Genomic DNA, 17739 nt, shown 5'->3' with positions numbered 1-17739 from the left:
TGTCATAGTCAGTTTACTGGAAGTTGTCTGTGGTTTCAGTGAAGACAAAACTTTCTGAACTTACTTTAAATATAAAGTTTACTAAAATTAAAATATAGCATGTGAGGCACAGAGTAGTACGAGACTTCAGCAACTGAATATCACAAGCAAAAGTTGAAGGAGTAGCCTGTCATTTCCTCCTGAAATCTGTGTAGAGAATCTGCGGGCAGACAAAGTGATCTAACATCCGGATATTCTAACCTTATTTCCATCTGTCAAATTCCTCCTCATTTGCCATCTGCTGTACTTTTTCTCAGCCACCTGACACATTAAATTCAATGTCTAAATTGCTGATGTTCCTCATAAACATGGGGACAAGTACTGTTTCTTTTTGTGGGATCTTGTAGCCTTTCCACCCCTCTGTGACACTCTGCAGCCACTTACTGTACCTACTTTTTCCAAAAAGGAAACACAAAGTAGTAATTATGAAACAGTGAAACCCAGGAAAACTGCACTGACAAATCATATTGATAATATTTATAAGATATGTCAAAATAAAATAGCTATTTGCGCATTTTGTCAGGCTCAGTGCTTCATTCTGGTCCCAAACAGATCATACCTGGAGATGGTATGTGAGGAACAAGACAAGAAACAAGTGAGAAACAAAATGCATGGAATTATCAAGGATTAAGTTATTAGAGGAACGATTGGTTTGCAGTATTCCAACCCTGTTCATTACAGGAATCCTTACTGCACGCATTCATTATGTACAGGTGTTCGTTTCAATCTTTCGCTTTCTTTGCTGAGTCCCATTCCATGTACAGGCCTGTTTGGCAAGCAGAGATGTGCAATTGTTGCAGGCATTACAAGATGATAGATTCTGCTGTAAAATACAGGGATGCCTCCAGACTATAAAGGACAAAGGTTTAATTTGTCTTGGGCTATTAGTGCTACTCAGGCAGCTTGTTGAATACTGTATATGTTTTGCTTCTATCAGCAACTGTGCTCTAAACTGTTGGCAGATGGAGATCATCCACAAATTCCTTTTGCTAATCCTCTTGCTTGGTGCTATGGATGATTAAGTCCTGTACAACAATACCATTTTGAAAATAGATCAGTCATGTCGAAAGAGGATTGTGGAAAGGGCCAACTCATTTTCTACAATTGATTAAAAATACATGAAATGGATAAAAATACGGATAGAATTTTTAAAATCCTTCCAGTCATGCTTAGGAACCTAGCACCTCTAATAGGGATTTTTTTTTTTCTGTGCCAGTTAAATATTTCGTTGACTGTCGTGTTAATGATACAAATCCATTTTCTTCCAATATAAAAGCAGTTTTAGAAGGTATCTTCGGTCAAGTCCAGTTTACTTAAAATCAGGTCAGGGTTATCTGTGTGAAATCCTTTTTTTACTGTTACAAGAGAGCATTGCAGATGCACTGATTCTACAGTTAGACTAACCGCTGGTACTAAACCTTATTTCACCTGGCCTGAATGAGCTGAAGTGAAAATTTAGCCCAACGTTTCTCAACAATATTAAATGAGGAAACAAGAGTAGCCACTCAAAATGAATGGAGATGAATTAATTAGAGACAGTATTAATTGTGATTATATGAGTAATGTCTACTCTATGGAAGAATGTATCAGTAGATGAGTGAGAGCTCTAGAAATAAAAGCACACAATGCAACAATCCTTTTACTGGCAATGCTTATCAACATACCAGAACCCTTTTGTTTGCCTTCTGAAAAATAGATTAACCAATAGGGGGTTAAACACAATTAACTATTGTACTTTTAGTACTCATCAAATCATTTAAAAGTCATTGCCTTCTCACAAATGCTTTAAAAAAGATCCGGTCATTAATTTTAAAGCATACACTCATTCTGCAGGTGTTATGTGCTCGACTCACACAAGGAACTCTCACCCGGAAATGCACAGCATCCTGAGAATGTTCAGTATTATAAAAGGTATCAAGCACAAACTCAGACACACACACACTCACACATACTTTTAATATATTATTGAACATGCATTGCAGATTTTAATTAACCAAAAAAGCAACTATCTGATCAAAATAATAAAATTAAGATTTAAAAATATTAAAATCAATTAGATTCTTTAGATTCGTTTATGTCAGTTTTGGAATTCCACATTAATTGATTTAGTTTTTCTCTGCCACAGATTCCTGCTTTGGCTTTTAAGGGAATTGATGTGTGAGAGCTCTTCATTAATTTTGGGAAAGTGTTTCAGAAAGAAGTTATTTCTTATAAAAAGTATTTAATTCAAAATTTCACAAACTAATGGAATGCTAAACTCTCTTTCAAATACAGCTTTGCAATCCTAATTAGACGTAGGCAGCATAATTAAATGGCATCTGAAACTCAGATTTAGCTTAAATCACGTGGTTTACTAAGGCCATAAAACTAATCCTAGCCAATCCTAAACTGGACAACTAGAGTCAATGCTTCTGTTAAGAATGTGCAAAAGGCCAGAATTCCCCAATCCTTGATGCGGTACAGAAAATGCAGTTGTGTGGTTATTGAGGGAGCTCCCAACACAATGCATGTTAGCCGTCCAGTCCAGAAACACTCCTCAATTTGAATTGTTAAATCTGATCTTCTGGTTACATTGTCCTATCGTGACTGGACTAAAGAGCCGTGGAATACAAGATGTGGGCATCTTGCACTGATCCGATTTCCGAATAGACGTAGAATTCATGAACACTATCTCGCTACTTTTTAAATTCTATTTTGCATTACGTATTTAATTTAACAATTTTATATACAATGCAATTCAAAGTTTTTTTTTCTATTATTATGCATTGCCTTGCACTGCTACGGCAAAGACAACACAATTTACAACAGATGTTGGGGATATTAAACCTGATTTTGATTCCTCAAGACTCTTTATATTAATATTACTTATACCTTAATATTACCTTCTTTACTTTAATATTCCATTTATATCTTATGCCAAGGAAAGATATATCATGGTCTCTGTCAACATAAGTCTTGTTTAATTCCTTTGTTATTTATACAATACAACCAGGAAGGGTCTCGGCCTGAAACGCCGACTGAACCTCTTCCTAGAGATGCAGCCTGGCCTGCTGCGTTCACCAGCAACTTTTATGTGTGTAACAAGGCAACCTAACTGTTCTCTCAGTTAGCGTGCCATATTGACAGGAGAGAAAGCTTTGACAGGTTCACTACAAACTGTGTGTTTGAGTGGAGTAAGAACAAGCTTCAGCTAACCATAAATGGGACGGCTGCAAGAATTTTGTGGCATGAGCACCAGTTGCAAGTCTAGATTAACATATTTCCTTTTAAATGCTCTTTTTTTTTACCAACCAGGTCAGAAGTAAAGATTGAGTTAAAAGGTTTTCAAATCTCAGAGCATCCAGACTGCAGAAGAACAGGGATCAGATGCTGTTTTGTTGGTTTTGACCTGCACAGAAATTGCGTGAAAAAAACCAAAGATAAAACCTAAACAATTATTTACCACTTTCACGTTTGATGACTGTAGACGAGAGAAAGTGAAAAAGAAAAAAAGGATGAAAAATAAGTTAAAAATAGGAAACTGAAATACAATCACAATCATTCAGTAAATATTATTGAACAAAAATCAACTGAAGAGATTATTAACTCGAACACATTATACAATTAACTGTTCTTCTACCAAGTTTTGAAAACAAAATAAACAAAATAAACTTTGAAAAATATATTAGGATATTAGAACAACAAATCCTTCGTTACGGCACTCCAGTCCCCATTGAGGGATCAGCAGTGGAAAGGGTGAGCAGGTTCAAGTTCCAGGGTGCCAACATCTCTGAAGATCTATCCTGGGTCCAACATATTGATGCAATTTCAAAGAAGGCACAACAGTGGGTTTATTTGACTAGGATTTTGAGGAAACTTGTTATGTCATCAAAGACACTTGCAAATTTCTAAAGATGTACTTGGAAAGCATTCTGACTGGCTGCATTACCATCTGGTGCGGAGGGGCCACTGCACAGGATTGGAAAAAGCTGCAGTAAGTTGTAAGCTCAGTCAGCTCCATCTTGGGCACTATCCTCCCCAGCACTGAGGACACCTCCAAAAGGAAGTGCCTCGAAAAGGCAACATCCACCATTAAAGACCCCCATCACCCAGGATATGTCCCCTTCTCTTTGGTTCCCATTAAAGAGGAGATACAGAAGTCTGAAGCCACACACTCAATGTTTCAGGAACAACTTAGTCCTTCTGCCATTAGATTTCTGAATGGACAATGAACCCATGAACACTATCTCTCTATTTTTTCCTCTGTTTTTGCACTACTTGATATATACATATATATATATATTTGGCAAGTAGAGATGTGCAACTGTTGCAGGCATTACAAGGTGATAGATTCTGCTGTAAAAAACAGGGATGCATCCAGACTATGAAGGACAAAGATTTAATTATATAGTGTATACTGTACTTACTGTAATTTATAGGTTTTTTATTATGTATTGCAATGTACTGGTGCTGCAAAATAACAAATTTCACAACATGTGCCAGTGATATCAAACCCGCTCCTGATTTTATGCAGTATCAAGAAGAAGGCTTATTCATCAATTACTTCCTCCTAATTTTATTACAATTTCAAAGTTGAAATTCTCCAATTCAATAATTAAAAAACTCACCATAATGAAGAATTACTTACTGGTTCCCTCTTCTGTGACCATTCCTAGGCCTTCAGCCTTATTCTGTCTTTCAAAAGCATTGAGATCCAGCACACTGTTTAGAAATAATTGGCACGGAATTAAAATTCATTCAGCAAGTGCATCCTGAAGGTGGCAAAAAGCTACTTAAGGTTTTGTTACGCCTGAAACTTAGCCTTTGACTTGCTCCAATTCTGTGGCATTACAGTTTTTCCTACAGTGGAGACAACAGTTAGACGAATAATCTTTGATTAATATTTGAAGCTCCTCCAAGGGGACCACAACTTTGTTGTGGTTTGGAGGCTTGCGTGCCTCAGTGACCTGGAGAGATACGTCGTTTAGAGTCAGGGCTTTATGTTTTGACTCTTGGGAGGGTCACCCTTGCCAAGCAGATCAAAGGGTAGAGTGGTCCTCCAGTCCTCCAGGTTCGGGGGTTCAACTCAGGGCTAACAACCCTGACTGGTAAAACAAAATTGTTACAGAATGTTACAGAAACATCTACATCTGAGGGGCCACGGACAGAGAAGCAGGACTTTCATTGCTGCCCTAGAAGCCAGTGGCGTAATGAGCAGTAAGTAAGTAATATTTGAAGGTAATCTTTATTTAATCTAGTAAACGGAAAATACACACAGAGCAAGTAAATAACCTTTCGTAATAAAACAGTGTGATCCTACTAAAGTAACACATACAAAATGCTGGAGGAACTCAGAAGGTCAGGCAGCATCTATGGAAATGAACAAACAGTCAATGTTTTGGGCTGAAACCCTTCATCAGGACAGAAAAATCCTTCAGCATTTTGTGTGTGTTACTCTGGATTTCCAGCATCTGCAGGAATTTACGGTTATACTTAAAAAAAAAGTGTGACACCCTACTGCAACAAAATCTCTTATTTTCTATCATTTTAGACTCAGAAAATTTTCCAAACTAAAAAATAGATATTAGAAACTAAATGAATAAGTTAATAAAACTTGGCAAGTTAAACTTCCCCAAATCATGTATCCTAGTGTATACAGTAGACAATAGGTGCAGGAGTAGGCCATTCAGCCCTTCGAGCCAGCACCACCATTCATTGTGATCATGGCTGATCATCCACAATCAGTATCCAGTTCCTGCCTTATCCCCATAACCTTTGATTCCGCTATCTTTAAGAGCTCCATCCATCTCTTTCTTGAAAGCATCCCAAGACTTGGCCTCCACAGCCTTCTGGGGTAGAGCATTCCACACATCCACCACTCTCTGGGTGAAAAAGTTTTTCCTCAACTCCGTTCTAAATGGCCTACCCCTTATTCTTAAACTGTGGCCTCTGGTTCTGGACTCCCCCAGCATTGGGAATATGTTTCCTGCCTCTAATGTGTCCAATCCCTTAATAATCTTATATGTTTCAATCAGATCCTCTCAGCCTTCTAAATTCCAGTGTATACAAGCCCAGTCGCTCCAATCTTTCAACATATGACAGTCCCGCCATCCCGGGAATTAACCTCGTGAACCTATGCTGCACTCCCTCAATAGCTAGAATGTCCTTCCTCAAATCTGGAGTCCAAAACTGTACACAATACTCCAGGTGTGGTCTCACCAGGGCCCTGTACAACTGCAGAAGGACATCTTCGCTCCTATACTCAACTCCCCTTATTATGAAGGCCAATGTGCCATTAGCTTTCTTCTCTGCCTGCTGTACCTGAATGCTTCCTTTCAGTGACTGATGAACAAGGACACCTAGATCTCGTTGTGCTTCCCCTTTTCCTAACTTGACACCATTCAGATAGTAATCTGCCTTCCTGTTCTTGCCACCAAAGTGGATAACCTCACATTTATCCACATTAAACTGCATCTGCCATGCATCTGCCCACTTATCCAACCTGCCCAAGTCACCCTGCATTCTCATAACATCCTCCTCACATTTCACACTGCCACCCAGCTTTGCGTGAATTCTACCTGAATGCATTGACTACAGCAAGGTGACTGGCATCAGAGGGGCCTGGAGATTGACTTCAGGCAAGTCTGACAATGAACGTTCCAGATTTGGAATGCATTGTTTTGACATTGTAGCAGCAATCGGGCCAAGATGAATTATTTACAATTAACAGCAAGGGTATGGACAGTGTGGCAGTTGCGGGATTGTGGATGTTGGTACAGTAAAAATCAGACAGCCTCTCGTGTCCTGGACCACCAGATCAGCAGTGCTGTTAGGATATGGTTGTGGACTGCTATGGTACTCTACAGGAACCCTCAAACAAAGTAAATCATAATCATCACGGCAGTAAAATTAGGCTGTGAGTTCAATTCCTGGTCTCCACGACATCATCAGTTAGTTGCCTGTCTTTTACTTAGGCCAGCCAGAAATTAAGAGACAGGCCATCAGATGCTTCATTCTAGTTGGTTTTGAAATGTACCAATGCGGTTGCCAACCACTTCAGTGCTGGACAGGATAAATCCTTGCTTTATGCAAAGATTTGTGCTGGCTATCTCTTTGTTGCATTCTGGCAGGTCTACTACTGCAGCCCCACGCTTCATTAGGCATACATGGTCACTTTCTATAGATGGCCTCATCAAAGCCTTCACCCTCCTCTGGAGTAAAACTTACACGCAAACTTTACTTGTGCTAGCTCAGCACTTGCATTAACATTTCCTCCTTCTTTGATTGCAGGCCCCTAATGCCTTCAGTCTTATTATGTGTGGATCCCATCTTTAATTTTGGATGGGTACATGGAGGGGAGGGGTATGGAGGGCTATGTTTCAGATGCAGGTCGATGGGACTAGTCAGAGTAATAGTTCGGTATGGACTAGATGGGATGAAGGGCCTGTTTCTGCCCTGTAATGTACATGACTTGATGACTCTTCAAGTTATTGGAAGTGTTAGGATCTGATCTGTCTGAGAAGGTTGCTGTAGACAATGATAATTCGATTGAATTCTGCCTACCTTTTAAAGACTAGTTCTAGACTCTCCCATAATTCATACATAAAATTCTCCACAGGGTTTACAATTTGATCAAGTATCTTCTCTCTCTCTCTCTCTTCTAAACTCCAGTGGATACAAGCCTGGATTGGGAAATGGTTCATCATAAAACAACCTAAACATTCCAGGTATCAGTCTGGTAAACGTTAGGGACACAGGAGACTGCAGACACTAGAATCTGGAGCAAAAAACAAAATGCTGGGAGGAACTCAACGAGTCAGGCAGCACCTGTGGAGGAAAACGGCTAAATGATGTTTCGGTTTGAGATCTTTCGTCTGGACTGGAAGCCAGAGGGGAGATTAGCCGGCATAAAGAGGTGAGGGGAAAGTGTCGCAGCAGAAGTATTGTCATTTGAATTTTCAGCAGAAATGTCAACCAGTCAATCAGGAAATGATTTGTGCCTGAACTAGCGGAAATTATTGATGAGCCAGACAGTGAAAGCATTTTTGCTTAGTGGACCCAGAATTGAAAACTCACTGCATTAAAAATGCGAAAGTACAGAAATGAACTGCATAAACTCACTCACCTGCAGGTTTGCATGAGAGCTTGCATACTTTGGAAGAAACCGATATCTTTTTTCTCTTTCAGGTAGTCCAACATTTTCTAAACAAAAAGCATAGTCACTTTTAACAACAAGTAGACAATTGTTCGGTACTGTCATGATCAACCTTCTAAATTTTCAGTCTTTCCCACAAATTGAAATAATTATGGAGAAGGAGATGGCTGGTTCACAGGTTAAGGTCCTGAAATGGGGTAAAATAAATTTTAGATCCATTAGGTGGGATCTTGCAGTACTTGATTGGGAGAGATTGTTTGCAGGGAAAGGAGTGAAGTGATGTCAAAAGTTGAGATCCAGCGTGTTCCTGGTAGGGTGAAGGGAAAGGCTTACATGTTTGGGGAACCCTGCTTGATGATATTGAATCTCTGATTAAGAAAAAAAAGAGAGGCATACACTACTCATAAGTATTTAGGAACCAGTGATGGCTACACAAAGTGTAGGAATGCACTTAAGAGGGAAGTTAGATGGGCAAAAAGAAGATTTGAGAAGGATCTGGCAGGCAACATGAGGCAAAAATCCCAAGAGATTCTATAAGTATATTAAGAGTAAAAGGAAGGTGAGGAAGAGAATAGATCCCTTTAAAGATCAGACTGTATGTGGAACTAGAACAAATGTGTAAGATTTTTAATAAATATTTCTCTTTAGTTTCTACTGGAAGCTAAGGTAACAGAGAAATGAGTGGCCTTTGACAAGGCAGACTGGTCTGGAAGGTTAGATTGCATGGGATCCAGAGCAGGAGATAATGGATTGGATTCATTATTGGTTGAATGGTAGGAAGCAGAGGCTGATGGTCGAGGGTTGTTTCTCAGACTGGAGGCCTAGCGATGAGCCATGGTCAGTGCTGGGACTTTTGTCATTTGTAATTTATATAAACAATTTGGATGTAAATATATAAGGCATGGCTAGTAAGTTCGCAGTTGTGTTGTAGACAGTGTGGAAGGCGATGAAAAATTACAGAGGGATCTTGATTAGTTGGGTATGTGGGCTGAGGCTTGGCAAATGGGGTTTAGTTCAGATAAATATGAGGTATTGCATTGAAAGAGGTCAAACCAGGACAAGACTAATAATGGTAAGGGCCTGGGGAGTCTTATGGAATAGAGGGACCTACAAATGCAAGTGCACAGTTTCCTGGAAGTGGCATCACAGGCAGATACAGTGGTGATGAAGGCACTTGGCATCTGGCCTTCATTGGGAAGGCCACTCAGTACAGGAATTGGTAAGTTATAATGCAGTTATAACAGATAGCTTTGGTGAGGCCACATTTGCAGTATTGTGTACAGTTTTGGCCATCCTGTCATAGGAAAGATGTTATTAAACTAGAAAGAGTACCAAGAAGATTTACCAGGATGTTGCCTGGACTTGGGATCTGAGTTATAAGGACAGGTTGCGTAGACTAGGACTTTATTTCCTGAACTGTAGGAGATTGAGGGATGATCAGATAGAGGTATACAAGATCATGAGAGGTATAGACATAAATACTATACTTCAACTTATTAATATTTAACACTTAAATTCCCTCTGACAATCCTTGGACCACTTTCCTCGTGGATCTAGATTGTGCTGTAATCGCAGATCATCTTCTTCAATGTCCATTATAACACAAATTTGGTGTCACCTGCAAAGTTCTGAATCATGCCACCTCCATTGCTACCCTGGAAGAACAGAACTGCACTCAGTACTCCAGCTGAAGTCTGACCAAGGTTTTATGAAGCTGAAGCATAATCTCCCTACTTCTGTATTCAATGCCCTGTCTAATGAAGACCAGTATGCCTTTCCAACCACGTTATCCACTTGAGTTGCCACTTTCTAAGATCTATGGACTTATATTCTGAGGTCTTTTCAGTACTTCCTATTACCTTACCTTTCATGATGTATGTCCTGGGCTCATTAGTGCCCTTAAATGGAGGAGCTCACATTAGTCTGGATTAAAATCTATTTGCCATGTTTTAGACCATTTCATTGTGTCACACATAATGGAGAAAGGCCTTTCAGCACAACTGGTTCATGTTGAGCAAGATCCTATCCATATATCTGTCCAAGTACCTTTTAAATGCTGTTAATTTACTTGCATCAACCACTTCCTTTGGCAGCTCATTCCATATACAGACCACTCTCTGGGTGCAAAATCTCCCCCTCAGGTTCCTCTTAAATCTGCACCCTCTCACCTTAAACCTATACCCTGCAATTCTTGATTCCCCAATCCTAGGAAAAAAGTCCCTTATGATTTTATACACCTTTATAAAGTCACCCCTCGGTCTTCTACACTCCAATGAATAACGTCTCAACCTGCTCAATTTCCCTCCATAGCTCAGTCCCTCAAGTCCCAACAATGTCCTCATAAATATCCTCTATGCGCTTTCAGGCTTAATGGCATCTTTCCTATTACTGGGTGACCAAAACTGAGCACAGGATTCCAAGTGAGGCCTCACCAACATCTTGTTCAATTGCAACCAAAATCGCAATTCCTATACTTATGATGGCCCATATACCAAAAGCCTTCGTGACCACATTGTCTACCACAACACCATTTACAGAAGACCATGTACTTGTACTCCTCTGTTTTACAACACTACTTAGGGCCCTATCATTGATTGTGAAAGCCCTTGCTCCCATTTGTCTTTCCAAAATGCAACACCTCACACTTATCCAAAATTAAACTCTATTTGCCACTCATCGGCCCACTTACTCAGATGAACAAGATTGCTCTGAAAATCCTCATAACCATCTTCGCTGTCATTGAGACCACCTACTCAGTGTCAACGGCAAAGTTACTAGCTGTAGCTCTTACATTCTGATCTAAATCACTGTTATTGATGACAAGTAGGAATAGGGTGAACACCAACCCGTGGAGAACACCACTGGTCATGGATGGTCAGTCCGCAAAACAGCCTTCCACCTGCGAACTTACTAACCATGCCTCTAATTCATTCACATACACAGTATTGTGAACAGTAAGGGTCCCAACACCAACCTGTCACTGGGCTGTTGCTGTGACTGGATGCCTGTGATAAGTGGTGTCTCACAATAATTGCTGCTGGACCTCTGCTGTTCATAATACGGTATTGTGCAAAAGTCTTAGGTATACGTAACCTAACTCGAATGCACTGTCTCCTCTTGCCAAGCCAATTTTAGCCTAGTCTACTGATTTGCCCTGGATCCCACGACCTAACATTTTGAACCAGTGCAGTAATATTTTGTACTGTGTGGGACCTAGTCAAAGAGTTGACTGAAGTTCATATACACTCAGTAGCCACTTTATTAGGTACACCTATACACGTCATTGTTAATGCAAATATCTAATCAGCCAATCATATGGCAGCAACTTAATGCATAAAAGCATGCAGACATGGTCAGGAGGTTCAGTTGTTGTTCAGACCAAATATTAGAATGGGGAAGAAATGTGATCTAAGTGACTTTGACCGTAGAATGACTGTTGGTGCCGGGCAGGGCGTCGAGTATTTCAGAAACTGATGATCTCCTGGGGTTTTCACACAAAATAGTCTCTTGATTTTACAGAGGATTGTGAGAAATGCATAACAAGATCCAGAGGACAGCAGTTTTTTTGGATGAGAACACCTTATTAATGAGAGAGGTCAGAGGAGAATGGTCAGACTGGTTCAAGCTGACAAGAAGGTGACAGTAACTCAAATGACCATGCTTCACAACAGTGGTGTGCCGAAGAGCATCTCTGAATGCTCAACATTGAACCTTGAAGTGGATGGGCTACAGCAGCAAAAGACCACAAACATACACTCAGCGGCCAGTTTATTAGGTACAGGAGGTAGCTAAAAACACAGCTATGGAGTGTAAATCACATGTATTTCCCTGCCTAAGCAGAATACCTAACATTTGTAAATTAGATGGAGTTTTACATTCATTCTAGATTTACCTGATTAGCTGAACTTGAATAGCCCACTGGCTAAAATGGAAACTGAACTCTGAATTGTTTTATCCTAGCCTTTTTTAATTTTTAACCCAGCCTTGATTACAATCCAGTCACTTCCACCATAGTATCGCACCACACTATGTTACAAATCACCCTCACATAACTGTTTGGGTTTTATAATAATAGACATGATATGAATATACATAAAATATTGTATAAGGCAGCAATAATAATGTATAACTTTTTACCTGTTGGACTTCAGCATTACCACCATTCAGAATGGAAATACCCAGCTTTAGAGTTGAGGAAACCATTGTACCAGGCTCACCTGTGAAATGGGAAAGAAAAGTCTTGGCAAATTATCTGCAACTTTACAAAGATGGTAAACCTGCATCCCTACAACAGACCCACCATACTCCAAGTTTTAGTTTATTGTTTTCTGTAGAGTTAAATGAGAGGTTTAAATCCCCATGACACTTTGGAATTCCATTATGCTGTTGCATTATTTAAATTTGCAAGAAGATACCAAGTAGAGTTCACTCCTGGTATCAAAATGGTAGGAAGAAAGTATAAGCATACAGCTGAGTGGATGTCCACTCTATGCAAACAAAGGCAATCAAGAATGTTAATTCAAATTCCCCTGCTGCAGACATCAAAACATGGGTACTTCTGCAAGACCTCTTCCCTGAGCTGGCCAGCACTATCAATAGGTGCACCAAAACCAAGTACACTTAACATGTGCAAAAAATGAGTTACCTTCATCTGAGGAAATCTCCCCGACTGCACAATAATATCACTCTGCAATCACTGCTGCCCCTGGGATTCTGACTCCCATTTCCTCTGCTTCTTCCCTGAAATCCCAAAGACCCATATACGGAACTCCTAAAACTAGACTAGCAAGATCTAGCTCAAGTTAATGTCCAGAATTCTACAATTGTTATCTGTCTAAAAGAAATAGGGAAAGTAATGAGATTTCTACTGCGTCTGCGGGCTATACATCGTAATGTAATTACAGAATTAATGTAATGTAATCATTGATGAAACTGAGAAGTAGTTATTTTATAAAATTCATACCCTTGCATGCACTAATCATCTGTAGAACCATTTCAGCAGATCCACGGCTATGTAGTCTGGACTGCTGGTATAGAAGTCTTTGTTTCTCCATCTCCTTTTCCTAAGAAGATACAGGAAAAAAGAGAAAGCATCAGAGAAATACTTTGCAAATGAGTAACAACTTTATTAGAGAAAGTATGGCAGCCAATTTCCATAGAGCAAGCCGTCAGAAATAGAAATGAGATGTGATACATATGTCGCTGCATGTTTGGTATCTTCATTAGCACATACTAATGCTCATGGACACAATGGGCCATTCATAATTGAAATTATACTGTACTTTACAATATGTGAGAGAGACCTCGTTCGTCTTTTCAGTGAACTAGCCTGACCTGGTTCCAGATGACAGAAACCAGTGTTAGCAGCCCATTTCTGACAGGTTAACTTCAACTTTAAAAAATAACTCTCCTTGTTCCCATAATCACTTTACGTTCATCCTGGGTGTCGTCCTTTAATACAAGTCGAAGGTCACACCATCACGTTTTAAATATGAAGACGAAAGCACTGTTCAGGCTCTTCAGCCCTCGATGTTGTGCCAATTTTATAACTTATTCTACAATCAATCTAACTCTTCCCTCCTACATTGATCTCCACTATTCTATCACCCATGTGCCTATCTAAATGAGTTTCTTAACTGTCCCTAATGTATCTGCCTCTAACACCACTGCTGGTAGGGCATTCCATGCACCCACCACTCTCTGTATAAACAACCTAGCTCTGACATCCCCTCTATACTTCCCTCCAATCACCTTAAAACTATGGCCCTCATATTAGCCACTTCCACCCTGAGAAAAAAGTGTCTGGCTGTCTATTTGATCAAAGTTCAAAAGTTCAAAGTTCAAAGTAAAATTTATTATCAGAGTGCATACACATCACCCCATACAACCCTGAGATTCTTTTTCCTGCAGGCATACTAAGCAACTTCTCCGCAGATTGTCACCTTGTCGCGGTGGAGAGGCTTGTGTGGTCCTGAGATCCCAAGAGTGATGCTGTCTGGAGCTATGCTCCTGGTAGGGTCGCCCATGGTGGTAAGGTCGAGGGTGAGGTCCCTGACAAAGAACAATCCAACCAAGACCTCAACAGTGGAACAGGCTGACGAAGTTACTTCAAACTCAATGGCTGTGAAGGCGGATGAAGGCTGCAACAAATCCATCAGCTCCAAGTGTCATGGTTTCCATGCCATTGGAATCAGTTGGTTGATTTGTGAAGTATCGTGTGCTTCTTGGAGTGCAACATCAAGTACACGTTAAACAAATACACGCACAGGCGTCTTCGCTCTGTGGGCCACTTCTTCAGAACGAAGACCATCATCCTTGACCTCGAGGGATAGCCACGACGACGACTAAGCATGTCTAAAAAACAGTAACTGTAAGCAGGATCAATGAACAACAAATGCTTCTTATTATCTTGTACACCTCTATCAAGTCATCTCTCATCCTCCTTTGTTCCAAAGTGAAAAACCCTAGTTCGCTCAATCTTTCCTTATAAGACATGCTCTTTAATGCAAGCAACATTATGATAAATCTCCTCTCCAAGCTTCCACATCCTTCCTATAAAGATGACATTATTGTCCAGGTCTGGACACTCAGATGGCAGCTATAAATCTGTACTCCCTCCATTAAGAGCTTAAATCTTCTGTTCTCATGTCTTTTTTCACTTTTTCAAGGTGGTTGGCGTCCTGTTGGAGTCCGTGATCTATGGCTGAGCTCAAACTACAATCTTCATGGGTGGTGGGTTCTCACTCCTGGCAGCTTGCTGAGTGGCCTGTGCTTCAGGATCTTCAGGAGTGGCTTGGAAGACGTGTGTCTTCGGGGTGTGGCCCAGTGGGTGGCCCGATACCCTGCTGACGTCGCCGACTGAAGCGTTGTGGGAGATCGAAACATCGAGACACCGGGTGCAGCTGTCGAGACCTCCGCACTAGAGTGATTGCTCTCTATCTCTCTCTTGATGGTGAGAGAGAGTCTGCTGACTCTCAAGTTGGGGAAACTTGAAATAAGTTATGCTGCAGACTCCGTGAGAGAGAGAGAGAGAGAGAGAGAGAGGGCTTGTTGAGATGTTGCAGTGTTGGGATGGTCTATAGATGGGGGCTTGAAACTGGTTGGTTGGTGCTGTGGTGGAACAAGTGGTGGGGATGGTTGGTGCTTTGCTGATGATTGTGCATGGGGAGAGGGGACTTTAGGGTTCTAACATTTTTTCCATCATTCATCCTTTTGTTTTTTTTTCCCTCTGTTTTGTGGATGTCTGCAAAGAGTAAGGATTTCAGGTTGTGTACTGTATACAATCTCTGGCATAAAATTGAACTATTAAACAGATAACTGAACTGATGACATGTTTGTCTTCCACAATTCATTTTGTGGCCAAATAGTGCTGAAACTACAGATAAATTTCCGAGGCATTGTGCTACAGCTATTACCTAGTACACTTAGCATTAGGAGCTGAGAATGAACTTCTAGGCCATGAATACTTTTCAGACTAGTGCTACTTCGATTCGCAATAATCAGAAATAAGCAGATGTCAAAAACACTCTCTGCTGACTGCTGTGTTTGAAAGCTCGGTGTGTGCAGTGAGAATGGTGTTTGCAGATTGGAGTTTATTGCCCTACTGTCTGAGTACATTTACCAAGGTGGAACTTACCAGAAGACATGGAAATTTGCCCATGTCCTATTTACAGAAAGCAGGACAAAACAAACCAGGCTATTACACAATTGTCACAACAATAGGAATATTCCCAGTAATCAGAGGTGATGTAAGCCATTGTCAACAGTGTCAAGGATCAAGAATCGAGTGTATCCGCATATACATTAACATGTATTAGGAATTTGCTGTGGTGTGACATGCAACAAAAACCAACAACATTCAACAATAATAAAAATAAAGAATTATATAAGAAATATACTCCCCTCAGTCAACTCGCCAGCAACCTGCTCACTGTCTCTGCCAATGTTACTTGATACCTGACCTCAGCACAACCTTGATTAAAATGTGGAAAGTGGGGAAGCTTAGGACCGGGGGAATGGGCACAACCTTAGGATGTTTCTTTCGAACAGAGATAAAGAGGAATTCATTTAGCTAGAGGGGTGGTGAATCTGGGTAATTCATTGCCATAGATGGCCATGGAGGCATGTCACTGGGTATACTTAAAGTGGAAAAGTTGATAGGTTCTTGATTAGTAAGGGCGTCAAAGGTTATGGGGAGAAGGTAGAAGAATAGAGTTAGAGGGATGATGGAATGGCAGAGCAGACTCAATGGGCTGGATTTGAAATTGGCTGTGTGGGAGAAGACAGAGAGTGGTAGTGGATGATTGCTTCTCAGACTGGAAGCCTGTGACTAGTGGTGTGCCTCAGGGATCTGTGCTGGGACTATTGTTGTTTGTTGTCTATAGCAATGATCTAGATGATAATGTGGTAAATTGGATTAGCAAGTTTGCTGATGACACTAAGATTGGAGGTGTTATGGACAGTGAGGAAGGCTTTCAAAGCTTAAAGAGGGATCAAGCCCAACTGGAAAAATGGGCCAGAAAATGGCAGTCGGAATTTAATGCAGACAAGTGTGAGGTGTTGCATTTTGGTAGGAAATGCAGTAAATGGTAGGGCACTGAGGAGTGCCGAGGAACAAAAGGATCTGGGAGTTCAGATACATAATTCCCTGAAAGTGGTGTCACAGGTAGACAGGGTTGTAAAGGAGGCTTTTGGCATTCTGTCATTCATAAATCGAAGTATTGAGTATAGTAGTTGGGATGTTATGGTGAGGTTGTATAAGACATTGGTGAGGCCAAATTTGGAGTATTGTGTGCAGTTCTGGTCACATAACTATAGGAAGGATATCAGTAAGATTGAAAAAGAGCAGAGAAGATTTACTAGGATGTTGCTGGGTCTTCAGGAGTTGAATTACAGTGAAAGATTGAACAGGTTAGGACTTTATTCCCTGGAGCACAGAAGAATGAGGGAGGATTTGATAGAGGTTTACAAAATTATGAGGGGTATAGACAGAGTAAATGCAAGTAGGCTCTTTCCACTTAGATTAGGAGCGATAAATACGAGAGGACATGGCTTTAGGGTGAAAGGGGAAAGATTTAGGGGAAACATTAGGGGGAACTTCTTCACTCAGAGAGTGGTGGGAGTGTGGAACTAGCTGCCATCTGATATGGTAAATGCGGGCTCACTCTTAAGTTTTAAGAATAAATTGGATAGATACGTGGATGGGAGCAGTCTGGAGGGTTAGGGACTGGGTGCAGGTCACTGGGAATAAAGTTTCAGCACAGACTAGAAGGGCCAAATGGCCTGTTTTCTGTGCTGTAGTGTTCTATGGTTCTATGAATGGCCTAATTCTGTCTGATGGTCTAAGGTGAGAAGTGACCGGCATTGAGCAGCCACATTGAAACTAACAGTAATGGGAAATCAGGGGGAGAAAAGTCTCCACCTACTTGTCAAAAGGTGCATGAAGGAAGATGACTGTGGTTTCTAGAGACCAAGCATGTCAGCTGCAGGACATGGCCACAGGAGCTCCTCAGGACATTATGCTACGTGCAACCATCGTCATCTATGCCCTTGCTTCATTGTAAATA

The 17739-nt window shown here is 40.7% G+C and overlaps 1 protein-coding gene across 5 annotated transcripts in view; it reads right to left on the bottom strand.

The window, feature by feature from the left end:
* LOC140203840 (ryanodine receptor 1-like) overlaps nucleotides 1–17739 on the bottom strand; it is a 575532-nt gene that overhangs the window by 90843 nt on the left and 466950 nt on the right. For 3 of the 5 annotated variants that reach the window (XM_072269965.1, XM_072269966.1, XM_072269968.1), the window contains 5 exons: nucleotides 13137–13236; nucleotides 12311–12390; nucleotides 8144–8220; nucleotides 4667–4740; nucleotides 3482–3499 (listed from right to left, as the gene is read on the bottom strand). In XM_072269965.1, the coding sequence (XP_072126066.1) occupies nucleotides 3482–3499; nucleotides 4667–4740; nucleotides 8144–8220; nucleotides 12311–12390; nucleotides 13137–13236 (349 nt within the window). The remainder of the gene's footprint in view (nucleotides 1–3481; nucleotides 3500–4666; nucleotides 4741–8143; nucleotides 8221–12310; nucleotides 12391–13136; nucleotides 13237–17739) is intronic. The other 2 variants (XM_072269967.1, XM_072269969.1) reach the window with 1 other exon arrangement.

This window comes from Mobula birostris, chromosome 10 (genome assembly GCF_030028105.1).
Source record: "Mobula birostris isolate sMobBir1 chromosome 10, sMobBir1.hap1, whole genome shotgun sequence".
In the NCBI taxonomy this organism is placed as follows: domain Eukaryota; kingdom Metazoa; phylum Chordata; class Chondrichthyes; order Myliobatiformes; family Myliobatidae; genus Mobula; species Mobula birostris.
This window is presented reverse-complemented; position numbering and strand designations above follow the sequence as displayed.